The 13,875-nt window shown below is 41.4% G+C and overlaps 1 protein-coding gene across 1 annotated transcript in view; it reads right to left on the bottom strand.

Annotated features, from left to right (window-relative positions):
- Positions 1-12,014, bottom strand: part of Ireb2 (iron responsive element binding protein 2) — a 47,521-nt gene extending 35,507 nt beyond the window's left edge. Inside the window, exons 1-2 of the mRNA XM_021171452.1 lie at positions 11,820-12,014; positions 10,324-10,413 (exon numbers count right to left, since the gene is read on the bottom strand). Of these exons, the coding sequence (XP_021027111.1) occupies positions 10,324-10,413; positions 11,820-11,838 (109 nt within the window). The 5' untranslated portion in view covers positions 11,839-12,014. The remainder of the gene's footprint in view (positions 1-10,323; positions 10,414-11,819) is intronic.
- Between the last annotated feature and the right edge of the window lie 1,861 nt (positions 12,015-13,875).

Genomic DNA, 13,875 nt, shown 5'->3' with positions numbered 1-13,875 from the left:
ATGAGGTATGCAATAACCCAATGACAACATCCCAAGATGAAAAAATGCATGACTGCTAATGAAGAGCAACTGCATTACAGAAAGCCAAACAAGGTGGCTCTCATCCATGATGCAGAATCTACAGGCAAACTGTTAACTTTCTTGGAAAGATACAGGTAGGCCTTAAGAGATCCTGTCCATAGTCTGATTATACATATATGTGTGTGTGTGTACAATATATATGTAATATATATATTAAGATTACATATGTATATTATACATACACACACTCATACACACATATATGTATATTTAAATGTACATAATGCTAAGCATCTTACAGTTTTGGAAAAGCATTGGAAAGAACAGTAAATCAGCAGCTAGAGTTTGAAAAAAACCCTATGTGGACTGGAGGGAGGATGGGGGGAGGGGGGAGGATTGGGAGAATGCCCAGAAACCATTATTATTTACAAATATGCCAAGGGCAAGTTATCTCCCTATAAGCTGCTGGTTAGGCAGGCCCAAGCCATAAAAGCTATTACCACCGCTACTGGTTCCATATGAGAAATGGATAAAACGGTCACTTGACATACCTGCTTGGGTATGGACCTGACCACTGTACAATGAACATACCATTAGTAAATAGTGGCACTGACTGTCACTGATTTCTAATTTGATTCCATAAGCAAGGGCCTATGTTTGGTTTGTAAGCCAGGACCTGTGGCTACAGAGGCCATATGCCCTGGTGGGAACTACTGTTTTTGTGGCTACTGTTTTTAAAACAGACGTTAATGTGCCTGTAAACTGCCTCCTAGACATTTTGTATTTACTACTTCTGTTAGTTAATAGAGGGCGTTCTTTTAAATTTTTTTTGCAGTGGGTGGTGGTTACTGTAGAGACTCAACTAGTCAAACTGCCAAGAGTAAGTGACTATTCCTATAGCATAGTGGCCCAATGCTAAGCTATACATAGGAGAAAATGAGACATCCACATTACACCCTTCATCTCTACCCAAGATCAGGAAATATTGCTACAAAGGGACTGGAAAGAATGTAAGAACAAGAGGAAGAGATAAAAATATTATGTAGCTGTATCCTTCATATTGAATAAAACATTCTCTCCTGGAAAGAGGTTTAGAAGACTCAGGAAGGGAACTAAACTTACAAAAGTCACAAGACCCTTCCTATAAACAGTAAACAACTGCTGAAGAGAGGAGACTCTTCTAGAGCAGCTTTATGAGCATGCCATGTCCCTCCCTGTAAGTGACTCAAATAACCCCCTGGTTCACCAACCGTGACTGGAGTGGAACTGTCTCTGTGGTCTGTTGCCAGTACTCTATCTGGAGTGAAGAAGCATTTGTTCAAGTTTCCCCAAGAAAAGTCACATAACACTTAGCTTTTCAGCATTTTCAGTTGGTCTGTATCACTTCTCTAATTCAAGAATTGCTAATTTAAACAAAATAATTAAATTGAGACATATTTCCCATATCTTATATTCTTTACCCTTTCCAAGTGAGCAACTAATATTTTTTAGTAAATGTGACAGGTTTTACAATTAGCATCATAAATGAGTTTTGGTACAGTTACATAAACTAGCTTTCCTCATGCCCATTTAGTGTTAATCCTTATACCTTCCTCTCCAACCCCAGGACCCCTACGAGTATTTCTCTTCATCTTTTCTAGACAGATGGAATAATGCAAAAACATCTTTTTTGTCTGCCTTTCTTTTCATTGAACTTTCTTTTAGAGTTCATTCCTACTATATTATGTATCTTTAACAGTTAATTTTCTTTTATTAAATTATATTACACACCAAATTGTGCTTTAGTTGAGGATATTTAAGTCATACAAATTTTAGCTCTGTGAACACTTCCTAATATTAGCACTTTGATTTTTTTCTTGGGTAGAGATAAGAATACTATGTACAGGGTTTAGCAGTTAAGAGTACTGAGTTCAACTCCTAGCACCCAGTCTGTAACTCATGACCATCTGTGATTCCAACTCCAGGGGATCCAACACCCTTTTCTGGCCTTCACAGGCACCAGGCATAGACATACATGTAGGCAAAATACCCAAATACATAAAATAAGATTAAAAACATAAATTTTTTAAAAAAAGAATACCGTGTATATACAATAGTTAAATCATATGATAAGTTCATGCTTAACCATTTGTTCATTCATTTACTAGTGCTAAGGAGGGATGAAACCTGGCACTTATATGTGCTAAGCAAACATGCTATCACTGAGCTACATTCCAAAATCCCTAGCTTTTTAAGAAACAGCCCACTAGCTTCCAACTGGTGGTATTCTTTTATATTCCCACAAGTAATAAATGCAGTTTCTATATCTCTATATTTTCCTTAAAACTCATTTTTGTCTTTGACATCATACCTACTATACCTAGTTAAGAGTTCTAATAGCCTCTCAGCAAGTCAACAAGGTTAACAATTTCCTCCTGGAAACAACTTTATTTCTTCAGACTCACACAACAGCTTAGCTCTCTGCAATTTTCTCCCTACCATGTTATTGAAAGACAATTTTCTATGCCTTCTAAATGATTTGCCAAAAGGTACTAGTTTTCTTTGTTTCAAGCTATGCTCCTGAAGATGGCTTAAGAGACTGGCCTTGAAAGACCCTTTATAGCAGTGGTTCTCAACCTGCAGGTCATGAGCCCTTTAGCAAACCTCTATCTCTAAAAATACTTACAATTCATAATAGTAGCAAAATTATAGTTATGAAGTAGCTAAAATAACTTTATGGTCGGGGTTACCACAACATGAGAAGCTGTGTTAAAGGGTTGTGACATTAGGAAAGTTGAGAACCACTGCTTTAGAGCAAAGAGTAGATATGCTTACTGCCCACTTTAAAGACTCAGGTCTCAGGGCTGAAGAGATGGCTCAGTGGTTAAGAGCACTGACTGCTCTTCCAGAGGTCCTGAGTTCAATTCCCAGCAACCACATGGTGGCTCACAGCCATCTGTAATGAGATCTGACGCCCTCTTCTGGAGTGTCTGAAGACAGCTACAGTGTACTCATATACATAAAATAAATAAAAAAAATCTTTAAAAATATTATTTAAAAAGAAATGTTCAGGTTCCATCAGATCTGTTTCTACACGTTAAGAAACCAATGTAGATGTAATCAACTTTTATTTTTAAAGATGTATTCATTTATTGAGTACACTATGGCTGTCTTCAGACACACCAGAAGAGGGTGTCAGATCCCATTACAAATGGTTGTAAGCCATCATGTGGTTGCTGGGAATTGAACTCAGGACCTCTGGAAGAGCAGTCAGTGCTCCTAACTGCTAAGCCATCTCTCTCCAGCCCTGTAATCAACTTCTTAACCAATCTTTAAATTTAGCAGTTCTTATTGAGGCTTATGTCTCACTCATTAGTGCTCTCCCTAGAGGTCTTAGCTGCTCCCGTGGCTTCGATCACACCTAACTATCCACCTTACACACACACTCCTGCGTGGAGATCTAACCCATTTGACTCCACCAACAATACAAAAATATTTTCTGCAGACCAGAATGGTCTTCTAAGCTTCAGAACTACACGCTTAGTTGCCTCCTGAAAACCCACTCTTAAGTTCCCACTCAAGTGATTTACTCTATGCAATGGCTCCTTACTGCTACCTCTGCTTTATCACATCTGTATCAACACAGCATCACAGCTGGGCCTGGGCACAAGTCTGTAAACCCAGCTACTCAGGAGGCTGAGGCAAGAGCACAAGTTTAAGGCCTGTCAGACTAGAGTTGAGTTCAAGGCCAGTGTGGTCATCTTATTGAGATCCTAACTCAGAATAAAAAATGAAGGATGGGCAGAAGTAAAGGTTCAGTGTGTGACTTGCCTAGCATGCTCAAGGTCTCAGGTTCAATTCCCACTACAAGGAGTTTTAAAAAGAAGCATTGTTCTTTTCGTTTTGGTTTTCAAGACGGGGTTTCTCTGGGAGACTGTCCTAGAACTCTATTTATAGACCAGGATTTGTAGACCAACTCACAGAGACTCACCTGCTTCTCTGCCTCCTGAATGCTAAGACCAACAGCATGGACCACTATGTCCAGATGAAGCAGTGTTCTTGTCACATCTGTCTACTACCACCACTCAGAGTCCAAACTCTTAACAACCTTTATGCCTGATCTACACTAGTGCTTTCTAAATGTGATCGTAGAACTCCTGAGATTCTAAAGACACTGTTTTGGTTTTTTCCTTGTTAGCATTTTGACCTTTTTGGTGATTTTTTTTTAATTTATTGCTGTGGGGGAGGAGGGAATATATGTGCCCAGTATGATCATGGAGGCAGAGACGTAACCTGCAGGAGCTGGTTCTCTCCTGTACCATGGAGAACCTAGGGGTCAAACTTGGGTAATTAGGTTTGGCAGCAGGTACTTTAACTGAGGCATTTTACGTGCCCGATCCCCCACCCCCAGATGGCTTAAAACCAACAGTGAAGCTAGCCTTAACAGCTCATGCCTATCACACCAACACTTAAGAAACTGAAGAATTTCCTTGAGTTCAAAGCTAGCCTGAACTAGAGACCCACCCACCCCATCTCAAAACAGTAATAGAACAAAACTCAAAACCGAGTGCCTGATGACTCAAGGCAGTGGCACCAAATGACTTATCAGTGACTTATCACTCAAAAGACCAGTAAGAATGTCATTGAAGCTGAGTGTTGATTTCTTAAAATTTAGCAGCTGAAATCTTTCTAATTCTGTGAGACAAAGTACATATATAGCCTCACTGCTTAACATCAAAGTACAGTGCCTGTGACAGATGCAAAGCTGTAAGGAATCATGCTACTTGTAAGCTAATTAAAAAATAACTTAAGAAAAAGTACAGTAATTGCTTGGAGAAAAACATCAGTGATACTATTAGAGTTGCAAGTTAAATAAAGTAGCCACTTTTTTTTTTTTCAAGAAGTTTTCACTTGAACCAACTCACAAACCATGGCAATACAAATGTGGGCATTCAGCAAACATTTCTCAAAAACAGAGTAAGTGCCAGGCATAATGGCACACGCCTTTAGTTCTAGCACTTGGGAGGCAGGGGCAGGCAGAGCTTGAGTTTAAGGCCAGCCTGGTCAATATAGTGAGTATCAGGCCAGTCAGAGCTACACATTGAGATCTTATTTTAAAAACAACAAGAATGAAATAAACATAACTACTAATCATCTAGTGCTACGCTGTCTGGTCACTACAGCTATTCATCTTTGAGATGTTATAGTTAAAAGTGAATCATGCCTATTGTGGTATTCTGGTAAGAATGGGCCCCCCAGGATCATATATTTGATTGCTTAGTCACTAGGTAGTGGTATTATTTGAAAGGATTAGAAGGATTAGGAGTATGGCCTCATTGAAGGAACTGTCACTGAGGGTGAGATTTAAGATTTCAAAAGCCCATGTCAAACCTTGTCAGTCTGTCTGTCTGTCTCCCCCGCTCCCTACAGATCAGGACATATAACTCAAGAGACAACCAGAGTTCATTAGCCTGGGAGTTACTGTATACCAACACAATAAATTCTACTTTGGCTGAGCTAGTAAGTGCCACTTTTTTATAATCTAAGAGTGTAATCAGCAACAGAAAATGAAAAGCAAAACTAAAGTCAACTCTTGAACATAATGTACCAAGTTAAAGGAAGAACTGTACCAGATATCTACAGGCTGACATTAGGCAATCTTTACAAACATATGTACTGTGTATATACTGTAGGTAAACTGCTGCTTACCCAACCCACAATCCTTTCCAGGGTCCAAGGAAAATGCAAGATTAGAGAATACACACCCTTTCAGCAGGATAACTGTATCAGCAGAGGAAAATTGACAAATCCAGTTAAAGCAACAGGTGAAAAAGTCACCAAGAGATACCTTAGCTAGATTGTAAGCCATTTACAATGCACAAAGAACAGTCCAGTGGTCATACTGGGAACTATTCAAAGTACAGTGGTCATACTGGGAACTATTCAAAGTCAGTACAGGGAGTTATACAGATAAAAGCTCAGGTAGACAGTAAAAAACAAGACCAGGCAGCCTTCAAATTGCAAACGGCCTCTGGCTCTGACTGGTTTTGATAAGACTATACTTTTCCTCTCTATCTTTGCATATCTGGAAAACATAGTATCATTTTCTATTAAAGTATTTGTTCTTTATAGACCATGGTAGAGACTGAGACAGCATATACTAGGAGCATGAAAATAAAAGTATGTGTGATGAAGGTGGAAGGAACTGCACAACTTCAACACAACAATACTATGTATCAATAGTTTGAATTAAAATTGTGTGTGTGTGTTAGAAGTCAGGGATGTAGAGCAATTGAGGCCCTGCAGGGGTAGGAATAAAGGAAATATAGCCGAGAAAGCTAGTAACAACTTTACTGTGTAAGCGTTAAAGGCTGTAGCAAGTACACCCAGCCCTTCCCACTGGAACTCACACTCTCTGACTCAGAAACCAAGCAGATTCTGATAGCAGGAATACTTGTATTAAATGACATGGAAAGATGTGCATATATTAGGTGAAAAAGGTCACCTAATATATGAAAAAAGGTCACAGAGTAATACACACTGTAAAAATATTCATGCTTTACATATGTCTATAAAAATGTGCCTTTCACTAGGCATGCTGAGCATGCCTTTAATTCCAGGCACAGACAGGAGGATCTCTGTGAGTTCAAGGCCAGTCTGGTCTACAGAGAGTTCCAGGATAGCTAGGGCTCTGTTACACACACACACACACACACACACACACACACACACACACACAAACACTGTCTCAAAAACTAAAACAAAACAAAAAATGATTTTCTATTTTATCTGTGAAGAAGGATGGATCTTGTTTGAAATTCTTATAAACAAAACACGCTACTAAAATGTTAACTACAGATTCCTTTCAGAGAATGCAATGTAGGAGTTGGTTTTCATTTTGTTTTGTTTTCCTAGTGTTAGGAGTCCAATCCAGGGCTTTGTGCATGCTCTACTCTACCACTGAGCTATATCCTCACCCCATGCTATTTAGAGACAGAATCTATGTAGTTCAGGTTGATCTGGAACCCATGACCTCTTGACACTGACCAACAGACATGTGCTACCATGCTTGGCTAACAAGGTAAGTATGAATACAGTGCTGGCTATATCTATTTACTATAGTTAAGAAAGTAAGTAGTCAGGAAGGAAAAAAGAAAAGATAATGAGATGACCTAAAGGCATGAGGCTTCATACTAGTTAAAAAATGGACACTCTACACTAGCCCGTCTCTCCACCCTCTTCCCCATTGCTAACCACTTCACTCATGATTTTATACTGCTGCTCTCTGTGATTACCTGAGGTTAACTGCCACCCACATACCCTCTGTTCAATGGCAATTCAACTGCTTCAGAAAGCAGACTCTATTACAAGCAACGGAGACTATTCTCTGCCTTGGGAATATGTGTATTTTTAAACTCAGAGAAGACAATTACAAAGATCTCTTAAGTTTCTAGTCAGTTTACTAAAAGGTACCAAAGAGGCAACTCAGAACTTTCCAAGAGGGAAATCATATCAGGTCAAAATATAGTCAATGTCTCAGGAGTGTCCACTTCTGTACCCTGAATATAAATTGGAGAAGCAAAAGATACAATGGACAGAGGCAGTCTCATCTGTGATTGAGGCTATTGTGGTCTACATAGTTAGTTATAGGACAGCTATATGGAGAAACCCTGTCCTCAAAAATAAATAATTTTTAAAATATTTTTAAAAATAAGATAAACTGGCACTAGAAAGGGGAGAGGGGAACAGTAATTAATGGCTCAATTCCCTAATTCTATGTTTATAAGTCATCTTTAAGCATATTTCCATAAAGTATTCATAGAAATTATTTATTTTCAAGTACAAAACCATCTCTCTATATATGTTCTTTACTAATCATTCAAATTTGTGTTAAAAAACTTTTACATGAAAATGTAATTTAGGGCTGGAGAGATGGCTCAGTGGTTAAGAGCACTGATTGCTCATGCAGAGGTCCTGAGTTCAATTCCCAGCAACCACACGGTGGCTCACAACCATCTGTAATGGGATCCAATCCAATATTCTGGTGTGTCTGAAGAGAGCTACAGTGTACTCACATATACAAATAAATCTTTTAAAAAAAAAAAAAAAAAAAAAGAAAATGTAATTTAGTTGGTAAAGTGCTTGCTTAGCAGGCAAGAGGCCTGGGTTTGACCCCCAGCACTACCTAAATCACATGTTGCAACACACACTCCTGTAATCTCAGTACTTGGGAAATGGAGGCAGGAAAATCAGAACTTTGAGGCCAGCCTGGGCTACATAGTGAGTTCCAGAATAGTCTGGGCTACATATGACTATCTAAAAAACAAAATAAATCAAACCCCAAAATCCCTTGAGGCTAGGGTAGTGGCTTAAATGAGAATGGCTCCCAATAGACTCATAGAGTTTAATACTTGGTCCCTTGTCAGTGGAACTGTTTGTAAAGAACTAATAGTTGTAGCCTTGATGGAGGTGGTATGTCACTAAGGACAGGCTTCCAAGTTTCAAAAGTCCCACTGCCCTTTTCTGAATTATGGTTGCCTCTTCAGATAAGAGCTTCTCTGCTACAGCACCTACACTATTCATGTCTGACAGCATGCTGCTAAGCTCCCTGATAGTGATTATGGAGACTAAACCTCTGAAACTGTAAGCCTCCAATCAACTTTTTCTATAAGTTGTCTTGGTCATGGTATCTTATCATAGCAACAGAAAAGTAACTAGAATCAGGCTTTGTTTTGAAGAAAAGAGTGTATGAAAAACCTATTGTGTGTGTGAATAATATATATGTGTGTATGAATGATATGCCTGTCTGTGCATGTGTGTACTCAAGAGTTCAATGTTAGGTTGTTTTCAATATTGCTCTCCACCCTAAGAGAAACAGGGTCCCTCACCTAGAGAGCATTGCTGTTTTGGCTAGAATGGCTGGGCAGATGGCAAATAAGGATTGGCCCTGCCCGAGTCTGCCTGTGGAGAGCTGGCAGATACATGAATATGCTGAGCTTTGAATGTGAGTGCTGCAGGTCTGAACTCAAGTCCTCACGCTATGGGGCAAGCGTTTTGCCTACTAAACCAATGCCCCCTCCCTTTTTTGGTAAACAATCTTCTAGAACCAATACAAAATCATCATCACTTAGGGGATAAAATAAATAACAGACATAAAATATTTAAAAATACCCATACTCTCTTATCAGTACAAATTACTGCAACAGAAGGAATGCTACTGTTGCCATTCTAGGGAATAGTTATTTTTAAAGAGCAATATAGTTCTAAGACAAAGATCTTCTAAGATATTAAAAAATACCTACATTGTCTCAAAATGCATATAAATACATATAATACATGAAGAGTATTTAAATTCATAAAAATCTGCAGTATTTATAAAGGAGCAATAAAACAGGACTAAAGAAAATCTCTCTCCAAACTGTAGAAGGCTGGCCATGAATTTTTTTCATAAAAGCTTACACCAGCAACCATTCTTCCAAACAGGTTTTCTATTCTTTGGTCTTGTTAGAAAAATTGCTCAACTGTCAACTAAATCAAAAGCTGTGCTTAGTGGGGCCTTCTTCCCACTGCAGCACTGAGACAGAAATGACAGTTCAAGGCCACCCTGGGCCACATAGGAGACCATGTCTCAAAACAAAAAACAACTGAAAATCAAAGTTAAGACTCCATCCAGGTTAACCACGTTCATTTTTCTGAGAATGCAATGAAAGATTTTACCCCAATTAGGAATGTGAGAACATTTACCAAAGTGTCAGAGAATCAAGCCTAGCAGTGAAGAACAATTTGAACCAGTGGGCTCAGTTGATGATTCTATTTAAAGATGATATAAAGAATAATCAGAGGCTCTGGGCAGTAGCGGTCTCTGCCTTTGATCTCAGCACTTGGAAGGCAGTAACAGATAGATCTTTGAGTATGAGGCCAGCCTGGTCTACAGAGTGAATGACAGGACAGTCACGTTCTACAGAGAAACCCTGTCCTGAAAAAAAACAAAAACAAAACAATAACCAGAGGCACTGACCATTGAAAAAGTTAACACACATATTAAGTCACTATAGATTATGATGGTCTCTTTTAAAAATAAGATTAGCTTCTGGGAGGAGGGGAGGAGAGGCACCATCTATTTAGCTAAAAGTTTTAAAGAAGAAATCAAGGTATGGTTTCTATTGTTCTCAACCAAAAGTCCCAAAGGAAGTTTTGTAAACATGAAACATGGCTAGGTGTCCCTGTTGCCACATGGTGGAAATAAATGTCTTCAGCTTACCTTGACCAATGCATTGTAACTACTAGAAACTAAAGCCCACGAAAAACATAAAGCAACATTACCATACTTGGTGCCACCAAGTTTAGGTACATTGAAGAACTTCTTCTGTGAATTGCCATTTAATGTTTCAATAAGGTACTCAAAGGTGTATCCTGGAGAAGAAAAAGAACAAATGCCTTTCATTAAATACATTTCATCAAATACATTAAGTACATTAACTACAGTTACCAAGAACCTTATTCAAAGAGAAAACACCCAAAATTTTGCTCAGCAGAACTCTGTGTGTTGATGGGAAACTGACGGAAATATTGCATATTTGCATTACCCTGCAGGGCAGCTAAGGGGGCCACACTTGAACCATGGAGGCAGTGATGGAGGTGCTGACTGTTCCATACCACAGACACAAGTCTCGTCTCCATCGGACTGCAAGGGGACAATTCTAAACTTCCACTCTTGTCAAATAGAAACTAGTGAGATAGTTCTCTACCTTGCCTGTTGATACAGGGTCTGTCACTGTATCCCAGAGCAGACTTAACCTCACTGGGCAACCCAGGAGAGCCTGCAAGTAGAGGCAATAAACGCCCATTCTGGGATTACAAGCATGCCCACCCAATGGCTTTTCAATCTTAAAAATGTTAAATGTCTGCAAAGAGACCATAAGAATGGTTTAAGTGATGTATAAGCATTCAGAAATCGTGCCCTGAACATTGCTTAAGTACAGAGAGAATGCTTTGACAAAACCATTGTTAGAGGTTTTCAAAAGGCAATTAAAAAATCCAACAACAGAACACTAAAGATGTTTTTTAAAGTGACCATTAAAATATCTAGATAAACTGGCACATTAGATTCTACTAAGAGATATACCCTTAATGGTTATGCACTAATTGAATATGCCCCCACCCTCAGTGTTGTGAGAATGAGTGAGGCCACCTTGGGGTAGATAAAAATTCATTATGCGGCCTCATTACTTGGATGGGTGAGACCCTTAAACATTGCGCTAAGATTTTCTTCCAAAACCAGAAAAGACAAGCACAGTCCATTCAGAAAGAACAGTGTTTTTCTTTTGTGGAGGGAGGTGGATGGGGGAGGAGACTGCAACAAATGATCTGGGAACCGGCTAACGTTCAGCCTCGACAGCCCCTCCACTTCCAGGAGCAAAGAAAGGGAGATTCCAGGATGCTGGGTAGAAGGATCAGCCAGCAGAGTGAAAGCCAAACAAGGGAGCCAGGTCTTCCGACCCTCAATGCTCACAAAAGGGGGGCGGGCAGAGAAAGACGTGGGCTTGTCCCTGCCCCAGGAGTTCCTCCTGGGGGCATGGAGGCTGCAACCAACAAGCAGCGGGCCCCGGCCAAAGGGCGGAATTAGCGCTCCGCTGAAGAGCGGGACGCGGGCGGGGACGCCGGGCCTTCGCGGCCTCCGCCCCGAGGGGAGAGAACGACCAAGCCCTGAGGGCCCGGCCGCCCCCCGGGTGACCGTAAGCAGAGCAAAGCGAGGGCCACGGATGTACGGCAGCGCACGCCTCCAGCCGCCAACGCTAAGGCGGCGGCCGGGAACTGACCTGCACTTGGGGAGTCCATCGCCGGGGACCATATTATCCCTGCGGGGAGGGGGCCGGCGGGGGAAGGAGGGGGAGGCCAGGCCGGGAAGAGAGGGAGGAAGACGGGCGGACGGGCAGGGGGAAGGAGGAAGGAAGCAGTCTCGCGCAGGCACCGCGAGAGCCGCAGAGCTGGCCCGGGGTCCGCGCTCGCGGGATTTGCCGGCTAACTCTCGCGAGATCCTCGGACCGGCGAAACAAAGAAAGAGTGGGGCGGAGCCAGCGGGTAGGCGGGTCTCTGCGCAGCCTCTGTTGTTCTCCAGAGCTGGAGGTGGGGCGGGAGGGAGGGGGCGGAGCCCTGGGAGGTAGTAACTTTGACAACGGGACGCCATAGGTTCCGTTACTTTGGTTGTGGGCCCAAAAGTATACCGTGAGCATTTGAGGTCCCGCGATGTCTGCAGGACTGTCTTGTAGGAAAGAGCCAGGAGTGGGACTCAGGTTCTCCCTGCATGGTAAAGCCTTGTGTTAAGCCGTGATGTAATGAGGCCCACTCGTGCATTCTCAAGAGAACAAGGCCGGGTTAATGGGACACATAGGCAATCGACTAATTGAATGAATTAAAATGTCCATACTTTCCTATAACTTCGACCTTTCTCTTCCCAGGAGCAGTTAAACGTGATGGTGTCCTAAGTCTTTCTCTGGCCCCGCCAGGGAGAGTCCTTATGTCTTCCCTGTCTTGTCTTTTGGTTAGCGGGCTCTTTGGAGTTGTCTGGTTTGCCCTTTTCTTCCCCACTCCTATCCCTTCTCAGACTGGTTTCCACTTCCCAAAATGCCTGTGATAAAGGTAGGCATAACTATTTGCTAATACATACCCCCAGATCTTGCTTTAGCTGTTTGTTTAGTATGTTTCTTAAGACAAACTGTATTAGCTTCCATAATTCCAAAACTATTCTGTACTTCCTGCCTCCAAGCCTACTTCATCCCAGTCTCCTCTACCAGGGCCTTTCTCTGCCCAGCTATTAAGTGTACTGTCATTAACTCTATCTCATGACATAGCTTTGCACCAGATTACATTTCCTCTGGCTCATTCACCTGTCTATTGGCTCCAGCTATCCGTTCATAAGCTGATGCTCTCTAGCCTACCTACAACTCAAACCCATCTCCTAAGCTTAGAGGAATATATCCTAACGCTTGTTACCACAGGTGTTGCCTATGCAAAACCTCTCCAAAAACAATCAGCACAACCACTGCCACCCAAGCCAGTGAGTGAATCCTTTTGTGTCTGTCACCTCTACCAGCGAATGCCGCCGCCTAAGCACATACCAGCACACTATCCTTGGCTCCTCTCTTCCATTACTGTATAGAAGTCCACTTGATCCACTGGCTTCCTAGTTATTACCCTCATAACCACCCTGATCTTGACAACTGTGACAGTCTACTCAGAAAGTATGAAGGGCATGAGTATTCTCGAAATCATCTCCATGAAACTGAAACAAACTAGGAAGGACACAGTAACCGAACTCACATACCAAGAAACTGCGTCTGGATTTGAGATGCATTCAGATGAAAGCAAGAGCTCACGTATAACTTCATTGTTCACGAGGCTGAACTGAATAGTCCCGCTTTCTCTTGAAACAACACTCCTGTACACCCTTGGCTAACCCTTACTCACTCTTTCAAGACTTGGGTTTTTCTTTGTATGTTTTAAAGATGTATTTATATGTGTATCTCAATGTTAGTGTGTGTCATGTGTGTGCAGGTGCCCAAGGAGGCCAGAAGAGGGTGTTGAATCATCTCAATTACCAACCTCTCTCTCAGATCTCATGGTTTTCACTAGTTTGAGCTTTTGAAAATTCGTTTGTTGTGGTTCTGGGGGTTGAACTGAAGTTCTCTACAAGAGCACAAGTGGCCTTAATTGCTGAGCCATCTCTCCATCCCCCCAGGACAGTCTCTCATACAACCACACTACAACAGTTAAATTCAAGAAATTTAGCACTAGCCGAGCGTGCACGCCTTTAATCCCAGCACTCGGGAGGCAGAGGCAGGTGGATTTCTGAGTTCGAGGACAGCCTGGTCTACA

Source organism: Mus caroli, chromosome 9, assembly GCF_900094665.2.
Source record: "Mus caroli chromosome 9, CAROLI_EIJ_v1.1, whole genome shotgun sequence".
NCBI classification, from domain to species: Eukaryota; Metazoa; Chordata; class Mammalia; order Rodentia; family Muridae; genus Mus; species Mus caroli.
Note: the sequence above shows the minus strand (reverse complement) of the source record. Positions and strands in the feature narration are given on the sequence as shown.